General features: G+C 38.9%; 1 protein-coding gene across 1 annotated transcript in view; it reads left to right on the top strand.

Moving 5' to 3' along the window:
* The window catches only part of neto1l (neuropilin (NRP) and tolloid (TLL)-like 1, like), a 154,064-nt gene extending 138,655 nt beyond the window's left edge, over positions 1 to 15,409 (top strand). Inside the window, exons 9-11 of the mRNA XM_041813630.1 lie at positions 1,725 to 1,838; positions 8,071 to 8,698; positions 9,569 to 15,409. Coding sequence (XP_041669564.1) covers positions 1,725 to 1,838; positions 8,071 to 8,698; positions 9,569 to 9,629 — 803 coding nt within the window. The 3' untranslated portion in view covers positions 9,630 to 15,409. The remainder of the gene's footprint in view (positions 1 to 1,724; positions 1,839 to 8,070; positions 8,699 to 9,568) is intronic.
* Positions 15,410 to 15,560: the final 151 nt, after the last annotated feature.

Genomic DNA, 15,560 nt, shown 5'->3' with positions numbered 1-15,560 from the left:
ACAAGGAAACCAGCAGTGTTAATTTCGTTGACTAAAACTACAACTAAAAATGTTTGTCGACAGCCTTTTTTTCCATGACAAAAACCAAACTAAGGCTGCAAAAATAGATCTGTGATGACTACAACTAACAAAAACTAACTTTAGTTTGTGTCAAGATGACTAAAACTAGACTAAAATGTAATGTAGTTTACATCGGACATTCAAAATTTTTGATATTTCTGCTCTGTGGGTAAATCTGTCAGTAAACAGTGCAGCTGTATCTATTCTGTCTCGCAGCTGTAGAAAGCAGGGACCCCAGGTTTGGCAGGGTGCAGAGAACACACTACCATGATTTGGTACCAGATTTAGGCAAGAGAATAAATGCTTGGACTAAAAGTTCAGACTAAAATGTGAGGACTTTTTATGGACTAAAACTAGGCTAAAATGTTTAGAGTTTGCATTTTCAATTGAATACTTCTGGTACTATTTTGGTTCAATCCAGTGTTTTTGGTACCTCGGTATTTCTTTCTTGTGTGTTTACATTTCAGGTAGACAGCATGGCAAACATTTCCTCACAAAACACATTTTAATTTTACTGTTGCAACCATGGAATGTTTCTTAATGCAATACAGTTTTATCAAATGTGGCATTCAAATGTAAAAATTTATAATAATAGAAAGCTGGGTAATGTGTGTTTGTTCAATCCTGTCAAATACATGACACTGACGTCCAACATGATCATCAAAATCCAATATTGCCATAATCTTTCCAGAGTCTTCTTTGCCCTGCTGTAGAACCAGGAAATGAAAGAGATAACTACTGCTTTATGAGTCCTTTAATAAAATCTTAAATATGTCATTTACACTGTTGATTAGACAGGGCAACGTGTTTTCACTGAGGTCAGGATGACATGGCACTGTTCCTCTCTGTGATTGACATTAGAAGGCAATAAAGCAGCCAATCAGCTGACTTATGCATTAGTTTGATTGGTTGTTAAGGTAGAGGGCACCTTGGTTTTAGATTAAATAGTTCCTCCATCATATATATATATACATGTTACGATGGCGCTTGTAATATTATAAGGCAGGTTTTATGTCCGTGTCATGCTGGCTGGCGGTTTTATTCTACATCACTGTCATAGAAAGGTGGAGGCAGCAGAGCTGTGTGGTGGAGACGCTGCAGTGTTTGAGGACATCTTCACGATTCTGGTCTGGCTTAGATTTGTGTTGACCAGGAAGCTGAGGACAAATAAACAATGTCCTGCATGAAAAGGAAGGATTGATTTGTTTTTCTGTGCTGATGATCAGAAAATGTCAACGTTTTTTCCAGTAAAACACACACACACACACACACCCACACACACACACACACCCACAAGAAATTCAATCATATCCACAAGTTGTCTCTGCAAATGTTTGAAGAGGAGAATCAGGATGAAAATTCATGAAGAACAGATGGGTTCAGAGGGGAAACAGGTCTGATTTGAGTAATGCCCGTCCAAATTTATTTCCAGAAAAATCTGGCACACTGCAACTTCTGCTCAGCTCCCCTTCAAAAACAGATGTGTGCCTCAGCATTTCTAACAAACATGCTGCTGTAAATGATAGACAATTGAATTAAAGACTACTCAGCTGTGAAGATTAGCTAGCTCTACAGGAGAGCTCTATAATCCACATACACTTATTATTAAGAAACAGATAAATAAATCCCATAACCATATTTTTCACTTGCCCTCTCCTTTACAGCTCCATGTGATGCAGATGCCTTCTTCTGTCACAGTAACATGTGCATCAACAACACACTGGTATGCAACGGCATGCAGAACTGTGTCTACCCCTGGGATGAGAACCAATGTAAAGGTGAGATGTCACACTTAAGCCAAAATGTCTTTGCCTTGTGAAGATGGGCACTGTCAGAGACTGTAGCTATAAGAGGCTGTAGTTTTGGGTTTCAGCACCACGGACAGCGACAGAGTCACTTTTGGCTATAATGTATTATGATTGGCTCTGTGAAAGCCATCAACTCAACCAAGGACCCCGGATTTCTAATTCAATAAAGTACATTTAAATTGTAAACTAGGGCTTCAAGCATTACTGGAGGGCCCTTGCACCCCAGCACATGCTAGGGTGTGAAAGTCTCACTCCTCCATGCATGTCAGTTAAACCTGTGGGTGGAACTCATGATTACCAGGCTGTGGGGCCCCTGCAGTGACTTTTTTTGATGTTTAGATGCTTGGAACCACCTACCTTGCATAGCATAGCTCTCATCTGAACCGTTTGGGCCTGGTTAGAAAGTGACAGGACCAATCAGCGATGAGGGGCAGTACTTTCAGGCGTGGCGGAGTTGTGGCGTAAGCAAGCAGCAAGAAGGGGCCGGTGCCATTATAGCAGAAGACATTAGCGTGGATGCTGCTAAAGCTTAAGTTTTATCAGACTTGATGACATTTCTTTGTTAAAAGAAGAACAAAGAACAGCAGTGAGGTGTTTTCTTTTTAAAACAACAAAAGTGGAGTTCACTCCTCGGTAGCAGCTACGTCACATGTTTTGTTGCTCTGATTGGCCCATATAGATGTGACAGACAGAACATTCATCCAATCACACTTCGAGTTTTTTTTTCAAAGCTCTGCCCTTTTCCAAACATGAGAGGTATGAGAGTGTATGAGAGGTTTTCCAGATGGATGTGTGAAACAAATCCAACTGGCATGCCAGGTTATGGAACCACCAGAATATGACATTTTTCACAAGGACCCAACAAGTCGCCAAATTTGGTGAGTTTTGGAGCCCAGTAAGGCCTCCAACATGGTCATCGTTTAGAGAGAAAAATAAGAACGCCTATAGATGCAATATGGCCCTCGCACCCTCAGGTGCTCTTGCACTAACTAGTATAAAGAAGACACCCCACACACACACACACACACTCTCCCACACAAAGGATTGTTAATTATATTGTATATAATCATGAGCTAACTGTCCTGTTGCGTACCTAATTTGTTCATCTACAGACTATTTTCATTATTTAAAGGCAATGACCATATACAAACACTTTTTCTGCCAGTGTGTAAATTGTAATAATACTTTGTTAAGAAATGTTAGTATTTTCTGGTTCTTACTGCTCTTCTGGTTGACCTCAGGAGTTGTGGATTTGTCTAAAAAACTGGCATCATCTACCTCTGGAAGCCCTGAGTGGGCATGCATCTTAACATTTAATCACCATGCTTTCCTTTGAGAATTAGAAAGAAAATGTTCCCTCAAGATCTTAGTTTAACTTGAATCCCTAGACTTGCCAGGCTCAAAACCATAAGAGAAAAAGACTTTAGTAGAAATCTGATTTTAACTGCATTTGAACGTAAAGATTTAATTGCATGTTAGTTTAACAAGATATGTTCCTTACATTTTTTATGAGTGACTTGTTTTGGTATTATCTAACTGTAATTTACAATAAAAATCTAATTAGATAAACAAACATTTGCCCCTAGCGTGTAGCTATGGCAGCAAGTAAAAGATGCCATTAAAATGTGTGAAATCTGGTGTTAAATCTCTTTTCTCTGCTTTAAAACTTTCTAATGATTAGTCTTCTTTTCTTTGACCTTTAATGACCCACCATTCTCTTCATGTCCATAGAAGTAAGATCAGATACTGTTGTTCTTCTAGCATTCAAACTCCCACAGCTATAAAGAAGATTAACTGTTGAGCTTAGCAAAGAGGTGTTCTCTGTTTTTTTTCCTAACAATTACATCCAAACACCCTTTAACCATGTGCTATTTCTCTAGATTAACTTTTTTGCTTCTAACTTGTTGAGGAAGGCTGAAAATAGAGATGCCTTAAAGAGAGCAGACAGTAAATTCAATCTGTTAAGTCACCGAATCATTGATGAACAACCCCCACCCACAACCTTTTTAAGCTAATAAGACTGAAATGGTACCAAACCCAGTGAGAAGAAGCCCCATTTCTCAGCCTGTTACTCCATCTTCCGCCTTGTCTCCGCTCTAGTAATGCATTGGACCACCATAGTGCCGCATTTGTCCTCATTAGTGCTAAATGTCAAGCTTTATCCCTATCTCCTTTACACTTCTGAATGTAACCATTTAGTGTCAGTGAAGCGCAGTGCACTGTGCTTCATGTTCATCCAGCATTTAAATGTCACAGATTTCCCTACAGCATGGCTCTTTACACACTGTTAGTCTCTTGCTACTTCTCTGGTTTCCCTTGTGATGAATAGACTGCAGCTATGACCTAGCATGACCTTTAGGTCCACATTTCTGATTGCTCATGAAAACCAGGACCTTAATTTAATACATAATGAGGTCCTTTTGTGAGATGATGTCCATCTTTGAGCTGTTGCCACCTCCTAAGCTGCCATGGTAAAACCTGTCAAGCTTATAGCTCATAGCACAAATGAAGTTTGCAAACAGCAGCTTATCCATTGAAAATGGTATTTAGATGAAAGTCCATGACCTCAGGCAAAGGTAGATGTAAGAAATGTCTTTATTTCTGTAGGATGAACATTGTTAGATTGTATTAGCTCTACCTGGCTGACTATTGAAGCTACAACTTTCCAGAGTTATAAAGCTGAGTCATTTTGAATCAAGAACCTTTACAAGCTTTTGATGGTTTAAATAAATGAAAATGGGAGGCAAAAATAGTTGAAAGATGAAAAAAAAAATCATGATCTTTGATTATTCACCCACACCCACACAGGGGTGTCAAACTCAAGGCCTGGGGGCCAAATCTGGCCCGTAGTACAGTTACACCCGGCCCACCAGATCATATCATATTTTCATTAGAACTGGCCCACCAGTTTGAGGTCTGCAGATTTCCTCCAGTTTAAAAATGTAAACTTAACCTTGATGATTTAAAATATCCTTGTTATTCCATAAAAATTAGAAAAAGAAAAAAGTTGTTTTTTTTTTTTTTTTTTAAAGTCAGCAAAGTTTTCATTTCAAATTCTTGATTTTGAATCTCATGACTCAAAGTTATGGTTTTAACTTTTTATTTTTCATATGTTGACCTTTTCCATTCACAATTTTAACTTTTCAAATTATTTTTTGACCTTTGATATCCTTAATTTTAAATTAAGTTACATTTTGACCTTTTACACTCATGATTTTTACATTTTTCTCACATTTTGACATTTTTAGCTCCTTACTTTGACTTCCATCTCATAATGTGACCTTTTAGATCCAAAGTTTTACATTTTAAGTAATATTTTGACTTTTAAAACTCAAAATGTAAATGTTTTTCCTCATGCTATGACACGTTAAACCGATAATTTCGAATTTCATCTCATGTCCTGATGGCTAAGAATCATAATTTCAACTTTTTCTTTAAATACCATACCATGTTGGATCTTTTGAGCTAAGAAGTTTGAATTTTTATCTCTGATTTTGAGCCTTTAAACATATCATTTTGACTTTTTTCAATCTGAAAAGCATTATTCATCAGTGCTAAGGTTTTTTCCCCCCATAATTCATTGCTGGTGAAAATGTGGTTGACAGTTTATGGGTAAATGTGGACCCTGGTCGGCCCTCAGGTAGGACCCTGCTGTGATTAAGTTTGACATCCCTGACCTAAACCTAGTTAGTCCTCATCGGTTTAGGTGTAACTTTACTGAACCTTGTCCAGTTTTTATAGTAACATGTACAGTCATGGACGAAAGTATTGGCACCCCTGGAATTTTTCCAGATAATACACCATTTCTCCCAGAAATTGTTGCAATTACAAAGGTTTTGGTATACATGTGATTATTTCCTTTATGTGCATTGGAGCAACACAAGAAAATCCGAAGAAAAAAGACAAAACTGACACAGTTTTACACAAAACTCAAAAAATGGGCCGGACAAAATTATTGGCACCCTCAACTTAATATTTGGTGCACACCCTTGGGAAAAAATAACACTTCTAATCTCTTCCTATAACCATCAACAAGCTTCTTACTCCTCTCAACTGGAATTTTGGACCACTCTTCTTTTGCAAACTGCTCCAGGTCTCTCAGATTTGAAGGGTGCTTTTTGCAGCAGCAGTTTTAAGATCTCTCCATAGGTGTTCAATGGGATTTAGATCCAGACTCATTACTGGCCACTTCAGAACTTTCCAGCGCTTTGTCTCCAACCATTTCTTGGTGCTTTATGAGGTATGTTTGGGGTCATTGTCCTGCTGGAACACCCATGACCTCTGACCCAGACCCAGCTTTCTGACACTAGGCCCTACATTGCGTCCCAAAATCTTTTTATAGTCTCCAGATTTCATAATTCTTTGCACACAGTCAAGGCACCCAGTGCCAGAGGCAACAAAAAACCCCAAAACATCTTTGAACCTCCACCATGTTTGACTGTAGGTACTGTGTTTTTTTCTTTGTAGGCCTCATTTTGTTTTCTGTAAACAGTAGAATGACGTGCTTTTACAAAAAGCTCTACCTTAGTCTCATCTGTCCACAAAATGTTCTCCCAGAAGGATTGAGGCTTACTCAGGTACAGTTTTGCAAACTCCAGTCTGTTTTTTTATGTCTCTTTGTCAGCAGTGGGGTTCTCCTCGGTCTCCTGCCATAGCACTTCATCTCATTCAGATGACCACGTATGGTCCCAGCTGACACTTTTGCACCCTGAGTCTGCAGGACAGCCTGAATTTGTGTGGAAGTTGACTGAGGATGTTTATCCACCATTCCAACTTTCCTGCATTGCATTCTTTTGTCAGTTTTTCTCTTCTGTCCACGTCCAGGGAGATTAGCCACAGCTCCATGGGTTATAAACTTCTTGATTATATTACGCACAGTGGACAAAGGAATTTCAGGATCTCTGGAGATGGTCTTGTAACCTTGAGATTGTTCATATTTTTCCACAGTTTTTTTTCTTAAGTCCTTAGACAATTCTGGGCTCTTCTTTCTCTTCTCCATGCTTGGTGTGACACACACAGACACACAACACAAAAGTTGAGTCAACTTTTAGACATTCTAACTGGCTTCAGGTGTGATTTCTAGATTGCCAGCACCTGTTACTGCCACAGGTGAGTTTAAATGAGCATCACATGCTTGAAATAAAATGATTTACCCACAGTTTTTAAGTTTGTTTTTTTTTGTCCGGCCCATTTTTTGAGTTTTGTGTAAAATTATGTCAATTTTGTCTTTTTTCTTTGGGTTTTTTGTGATGTTCCAATGCACATAAAGACAATAAACACATGTATACCAAAAACATTTGTAATTGCAACAATCTCTGGGAGAAATGGTGTATTTTCTGGAAAAATTCCAGGGGTGCCAATATTTTCTAGCGCTGGCAGTGCCTCTAACCTCATTTTCAGAGCACTTCTTACCAGCATTTCTTAAAAAAAAAACAGTTCAATGCATTTTGAAGCCTCTGAGCAAAACATAAACCAGCTGACAATGTGGATACATAGCTGAGAACAACAAATCCAGGAGGAGTTTTACTCCACTCTGTTTTAGGAAGTCATGCATGAATCAAAGAGTAGTCATTTCCCTTTAAACATGAAAAGTCACATAAAATCAAACCCTTTTCTGTGAAAAGGCCTTAAACTACAGACTGTGCCTGTGCCTGGTTTAGGTGATCTTTCTGCAATTACATTCTGTACAATTTGTTAAGATAATGATCAGTAACTGAGGTAGGGAACAAAGGTTAGTGCTGAAAATGGGTTATTCTTATTCTTATTATGATGGTTGTCTTGGCATGTTCAACAATAATCAACCTTTGATTGTGTAGCGCCAATTTATAACTGATGTCATCTCAAGACACTTTACAGAGAGGGCAGGTCTAGACTATAGTCTGTATTACAGCCTTTTATGATAGAATAATAGTGTATAATAGATAATATAAAGGCTATATCCTGTTGTAATAAAGGCTAGTGTTCATCATTAATATTATAATAAAAACTATAATAAAGACTATACCCTATTATAACAAAGACCAGTGTTAACCACCATGAGCACAGCATTAGCAGTATTAAGCTCTGTGACAGTGTCGACATAAACCCTCTCTAACTATAGAGCAGGACATTCAGGCAGACCAGACACTGTTTTAGTACATGGCACAGTATTATGTGATGTTTATCTTCATAAACTTCTCATCTTTTGTGCTTCTTTCCACAGAGAAGAGGAAAGCAAACATCCTGGACAACCTGAACAACACCAACGGGACCATAATTGGTGTTACTTGTTGCATTGTCCTCATCCTCCTCATCGTCTCTGTCATCGTCCAGATCAAGCAGCCACGTAAGAAGTACATCCTGCGGCGTGAAGACTTTGACCCCACCATGTTCCAGGAGGTCTTCGAGCCTCCTCACTATGAGTTGTGCACTCTGCGGAGTGCCACCACCGCTGCAGCCACCTCAGCAGACTTAGTTGACCTGGCGGAAGACTTTGAAAACTACCACGCCCTCCGCCGTGCCTCCTCCCGCTGCGTCCACGATCACCACTGTGGCTCCTCCTCCAACCCTGGCTCCGCCCACTTATCCCAGCTGTCACTCAGTGGACGAGGAAGCCGTGGGAACTTGAGCGCTCGAGACACAGCGGCTGCCACTCTTCTCACAGACCTACCACAGCCGCCCATGTCGGTGCGGCCCCTGCTGCCGACCACAGGAAACCGCAGGAGTATCTTGGTCATGAAGCACAGCTACTCGCAAGATGCGGCAGACACTGGATGTGACCTGGATGACGACCTGGACGAAGTTCCCACCACCAGCCACCGGCTTTCACGCCACGAAAAGGCAGTACAGCGGTCAGTATCCATAGATTTCTGATGAGGAAAAGCCAACAACCCTAGGGTTAACTGTGGGGCTGTCTGAAATGTCTGCGGGATACTTACATTTATTTTTGTTCCCTCTTATTTTAGCTTGGTTCTTCCTCTTATTATTTTTTAAGAGTATGATAAGCTTTTTTGCATTGATCCTGGTTTTACCTCCCCTTATTATCATTACAATGTTTTTTAAGTTTGACAAAGGGCTAAATTATGATCCTGCATGTCCTGCAGCGCCCCCTGACAGTTCGAATAATGGTGATTTATAGCTTACACCTATAAACTGTACTGTGATTTTAAGTTTAGGTCTTTCACAAATACGGACCTCATTTTATAAGATATTAATTCTGTAATCAGTCAAATTTAAGCTTTTAACACAAGGGCTTTGAATTGGTGCCTCATAGGAATGAGTAACTTCATTGAAATATATGCAAATTAGTATGAATTATGCATTTCAATTTCTAGCTTTGATACTGATAATAACCACAAATTAGACATAGATGAACATTTTGGCATGGATTGCAGTTTATACTTTAAAAATAGAGGTATTTTACTATGTACTTGCACCTTGGAGGCTTGAGAAAGAACTATATGTTTACAAAAACCCAATGTGAAGGTATATTTTGGCTGAAATTAGGTGCAGCCTTCTTCTGCATGAACTTTCTATGTGCTCTTTTCAGAGTCTCCTTCTTGACTGTTTATTAATTTTACACACGTTTGCATGCAAGGCTCCCAGCGATAGCCAAGCACTAATGATGAAGTTGATTATTGTGATGTAGAAGCACATTATGCATTTTGACCTCTCTATGCAAAAGGCGTCTGATATTAAATGAAAGAGCCGTGACATTTCAGGTTCTGCCTCATTGGCTCTTTGAGCAAACATGAATCAGAGTACAACACAACTAGGGTCTAAGAGACAATCTCAAGGTAAGCACCCTTATCCAACAATCAACGTTTTTATATGTTGTGTAGTCTTCATTTGCCCAGTCAATATATATTTTTATGTAAGTTCTTTTTCCTTTCTCTGTGATTTTTGCGCAGTTTTTATTTCCTTTTTTTCATGTTTTGATTATTGTTCATTTTCACCAAGATGGTTTTCCTGCTTGCAGCCATCTTGCCCTCCTACTGGGTTTGTTTGAAGTTTTTGTGATGCTCGAGTTTACTGTATGTCCTCTCAGGGTCATACATTGTGTGGTTACTCATTAGCATGGACTTCTTTTAAATCATCTTGAGTTGAAGCTGGTATGAAATGAATCTGTCTAACTTGTGCACTTTCTCCCTGTAGGCCTGCAGTAAAAAATAGTCCACATAAAGCACACAGAAGCAGGCACATGGTCCAACTTTTCTACCATACTATATCATTTGAATTGTTGCAAATGCTAACCAAAGCACATGAACCATGTTCACACAGGGGCCGGTTTGCTCTGAAATCATGCAAAGGTGGGTTAGCTCAGAAGTGGACTAGAGTGGTTCGGGTTTCAGGTTCAGAGACTGAAGGCCAACATGAAATGTGACAACTTAGACTGTATCTAAAGAACAGATTCAGAGAGTTGCTAGTCTGGGTAGACAGAGCTAGCAGTTCAGCCCAACGTCAGCATTCAGCCAGTTTCTGGGTAAAAATAGTCAAGTTTTGAATTTTGTCTTCCTGTCATAAGCTGTTCCAACATTACAGAAGCCAGTGGATGGTTGAATCCTGACCTTAGCTGTTGTCCGTTGATCCCTATCCATTCACTCATCTATCCATCCATTCATGGTTATCAGGATTGGACAAATGTTCTTAGTATGCTAAGCAAGTTTCCTAAATGTTACTTTCCTATCAGTGTTTTCATGCACCTCCCTTGGGGCCATGAGGTGGTCTCAGAAATTTGAGATATATAGTGCTTAACAAAGGTTTATGCCACAGCTGCTCTAAATTAACAGCACTGGTAATTACCAAAATCATTTTTTTATGTTTCTGCAATGGTTAATACACCAATATGTAAAAGCTCTTTAACCCAAATGATATTTTTAATGCTAAAATATAATTATTATTGTTACCCATGAATTTTCAAATTTACTGATTTGAAGCATCTGCTGATGTTAAACTATGTTCTTTCTACGCAAATTCAGAGATCCTTCCAGAGATCCTTCCAGATTCCTGGTCATCTTGACGAAAACTAGACTTTTTTTTTTCAGTTTTAGTCATCACAGATCTATTTTTGTTAGTCTTAGTCTAGTTTTTGTCACAGAAAAAAGGCTGTTGATTAAAAGTTTTAGTCAAAGTTTTAGTCGACGAAATCAACACTGAAGGAAACCCAGTTTATGTTTTTAGGCCTTCTTCGAATCTATTAAACAAGAGCATCCTCTGGATCTTTGAACTCCACCTCCACATCAAAAGGCTTGCTGTTTTGTTAAAGGAAAGTCCACTCAGAGTCTGCTAGAACTGCATAAAGTCCTTCCTCATATCCCCCTTTAACTCCACCCACAGCCAAGCGCTCACTTCAACAACAACAGAAGCTACATCTTTCCTAGACACCTTGTACCCATATGCTGTTTCCAGTTTCCAGAGCTAACAAAGCCCCTCCTTCTTTGATCTGGCAGCTTCCATTACTACTTGTGTCCACCAATAAGTTCCTGTGTTGCTGACTTGACAGGCACCAATGGATTGCATAAGATGCCAAGACATGGGGCTGCAGATATGGTGATCATAATTATCAAGCTTCACACCAAGATGTTGAGGAACTGTACACATGTGACTCACACTGTGCTCAAACATGGTGGTATGCATGGCAAATTAATGACTGCCACTAATGTCTAAGGATGAAGCATCACTTGGGTCCAGATTGAGAAAGCTGTTTGTCTTAACCACCCCTTCCAGGTATCTTTAGGATCCCCTTGCAGAACACCGTCAGCACTTTGCCCTGAGACTTTAATGAGGCGGCATACTTTGAACTTCAGTGGTTGCACAAATGCAGTTAACACCTTTTCCATGCAATATGAAGTTTCAAACAGGCAACCGTCTCATTCCCCAGTGATAGCTCCAACAGCACTGCTCAGCCAGGAGCATGTGAGTATTCCCTAACCTACCTGACACCTAAAGCCCTAGGCAACCCTGAATAAGGAGGGAGTCTAGACTCTCTCAAAGTGTTTGGGTCAACAGGAAGTACTTGAGCCAAACTTATAGCAAGATGGCTCTCTCTGCCTACATCCACCTCCACCTCCAGTCGGACCACAGTTACCCTCTCTGGGCGGGATTTCTTTACTCCTGGTGGTCAAAGTAGCAAAGTGATTGAAAATCTAATCCATCCTTCCATTTTCTATACAGCTTACCCCGTTGGGGGTCGCTGGGGGGCTGGAGCCTATTCCAGCCGGCATTAGGTGAGAGGCTGGGTACACCCTGAACTGGTCGCCAGGCAATCACAGGGCTTTGAAATTGTAATAACTCATCTTCTTACTTCACCATTATTTCACTTGCTTATCTTTCTTCAGTGCATCAGTCAATCATTTATTTATTTTTAAATTTGCACCCTGAGCTTGATGTCAGGACAAAAGGGCAGCTGTGTGAATATGGTGATTTGAGACAAAAGAAAAAATCCAATTGATATCTTTGTAGTTTAAAGATCTTAACCAATCACAGTCTTATAGAGAATTCCACAGTAGTTTTGCATGATTAATGTCACTCGTAGCATTTGACTTTGTGTTTGGTTTTATTGTGAGCCATATTTATGCCTGTGTGTAAAAGTTAAATGTGATTATTCCATGACTTTGCTCTCATGATGTTGCAATAAGCACAATTAATTTCACTAATAAAGAAGTTGGATATAGTTTTGGATTTAAAAAAAAAAAAAAAAGATAAGTGGAATCCAAAGGGAAATAAAGTTCAGTAAATGACTGAAACCAATGCTTGCAGCATCATGTCTGCATACAATGGAGCAGTCACACAAAGTGCTGCTTTTAGCGTGAAAAATCTGCTGTCCTGTTGTGTGTGTCTGCTTATGTTCTACATTATGTTGCATTGTCTCCATCATGTAGACTTCTTGAGAATAGTGCAATCCTGGATCAGTACGAACGGGCATCACTGACATATGAAAAAGCGGAGCGGAGATTTACACCAGCATGATGCTGATGATGATGATGATGATGAAGGGACACTTTTCTGAGAGTATACTGAAGTTGTGTAATGTGGGACTAGATGAAAATCCTTCAGCTGAGAAATTAGCATAGCTCTGTGACTACTGTAGTATGCCAGATTATTCTGTCACTGGAAACTATGGACCTTTACAAAGAACCTGACTTCATTTTCCACTTTAAATTTGAGATGTTAGTCAGAAACATCTGTTATTGTCATAGAATTCTTGCTGATAACAAAATGAATGTGATCAAACATCTTTGAGTTAATTTTAAGCATGTATTTTTCTTATTAATAACAAACATAATTTGATTTAAGATGCTTGCGGTTTGTCAAATCTAGAGAGTTTTTTCACTAGCAAAGAGTTCAATTAAATAACCACTAACCTGAATAAATTTACTAGTGTTGGAATAAACAGAGAAAGTTTAATTTGGCTAACAATTCAAGTCTGAATGGCTTGTGCATGCGTAGTTCAATCCATTAAAGCATTAACATACTAACATTAAAATATCAAACATCCCATCTACTATCACATGAATCATTCGGACATTAGAAGTGAGATTTCAAAATAAATGCTTTGCATGTCATCACTGAGCCTTGCACACATACGATTCTGTTGTTTCTTGGTCATCATACATACTGTATATAAATCCCTTTAACATATGCTGACTAAATCTTTGAGTAGCATTTTTATTTATTTATTTATTTTTTAATTGGCAGTGTATTAACTCCAAGCCTGCTTGTCTAACTCTCTTCTACTTTAGGAGCTTAATATCTTTGTATCAAAACAAACTTTTTTACGAGGGCTAATTGAAAGGATGACCATTTTTACCGTCACTCAGATGACCTTTCAGGGCAGATTTTACTGATGCTTTGTAAAAATTAAAACAATAAAGCTTCACATTTCCTTTGTTTTATTGTTTTTGTCTGTAGGTTCTCTGTCCTTTTTGAATGTGTCCATCTCAAACTGTCACATATCATGTCTACAGTCATGTTTTGTGCATTTGTTCCGGCTGATTTGTTCAAGAGGGAAACCAAGATTTGTTTCACAGACAGGGCAATATAATGAGCTCTAGGTGTTTAAAGAATAATCACAGATACGTGCAGAAGAGTGTGCCTGCATTATGGAGAGAGGGACAGGAGAAGAAACACTGTGAGCACAAAGACATCGACACATAAAACTCACAAACACTGGACTTACTGTTTCTTACATTCTCTTTCATTGTCTTGAGTATCTGCTTTTTCTTACTGTGTTGGTTTTGTGGTAAATGCCATCTATGTGTACATTTTCTCTCTATCTGATCTCATGTATTTATCATTTACATCCATGCTCTTCATGCTGTTTTATCTCCATGCATATACCATCATTAACAGAACCATTTTTCTGCAGATACTGAATAAAATGTTTCTTTACTTTACATCCATGGCACTGCTATCTTTTTTTGTCTGTTTCACAATTATTCAAACACCTTAAATAAAAGTTCGCACACCCATCTCTACTTCCTTTGCTCCTCCTCTCACCCTTAAACACAAAGCCTTCTGCCACTACACTAATAGAGGTAGACACCTCAGTGATTAGGTAAGTCTCAACCAATTTGATCACAAGCAGCCCAGGCAGGCAGAATAAAAGTCGGAGGACTGAGAACAGACTGTTAGTAATAGTGTTTTTATTTCTCTGCAGATACATCAGACAGATGCATCATTCCTCTGCATCTTGCCAAGTTTGACAGCATTCGGAGATAAGGTTTTGTTCTCTCCCTTGCATCTTGAGTGACCTGATGTCCTGAGTAACTTTACAAAGTAGAGCGTTGTGATGAGAAACATCTTTTTTGAAAAAAACAAAAAAAAAAGGTTTGTGGTGTATGCATCAAGATTTTCGTCTTTGCTTTGGACTGCAGGGGGGCGTTTTCCCTTCCTGTGCTCTACAAGTGGCTGCGACTGACGAGCCATGGGACTCATCATTTCAGACGCAGGACTGAAACTTTGGTTTTTGAAAGTAGCGTACCTTTAATGTAAAGCTGTTCATGGAGGAAAAAAAACAGAATCAGGTTTTTAAAATCATTTTCATGTAACCATCAAGAAGAAATGGCATATTTCCACTGCTGATTTTACATCCTATTTCTTACTTTTAAGTCTTTACAGTAGAGTATCAGGTTGTTTTTTGAGCAGTTACAGGACGCCTCAATGACAAGATGAAACAACTGAATGTTTAAATTAAACTTACGTTAAACTTCATTACTAGGTGCACACATAATTCTACTGACAGACTAACCTTTGTTTACTTACTTTTACTGATTTATGAACCTTGTTTGTTGTTCTGTCCAAATCTTTGTCAAAGTCCATTGTTTTTTTAGCCTGTTTGCATATTTCTTTGATAACATGAGAAAATGCTGGACAGATTTTTTTCAATAAACAAGTGTTTACTGATTTTATTGTTGTTATTTGTTTTGCTAACAACAGAGAGTTTTTTAAGACCATTGGATAGGATACCCCCCAATGGAGTCCAGACATAAACTGACACACCAGATGGATGTGTGTTGTTCATTTCCTTTAGCTGTCAGTGCAAGCTGTTTCTAGATCTGGGGGGACCGTTAAACCAGCTGCACAGCTAACACTGTGGAAGCAGATGGAATTTTTTGCTTTCCCTCATCAAACTCATCAAATACACAATCCAACAACTCCAAAATGCTCTCGTGGACAAGTTGTGACCTGTACATTCACCATACTATGAAATAA

The sequence above is a fragment of the Cheilinus undulatus genome, linkage group 19, assembly GCF_018320785.1.
Source record: "Cheilinus undulatus linkage group 19, ASM1832078v1, whole genome shotgun sequence".
Classification (NCBI taxonomy): Eukaryota; Metazoa; Chordata; class Actinopteri; order Labriformes; family Labridae; genus Cheilinus; species Cheilinus undulatus.
This window is presented reverse-complemented; position numbering and strand designations above follow the sequence as displayed.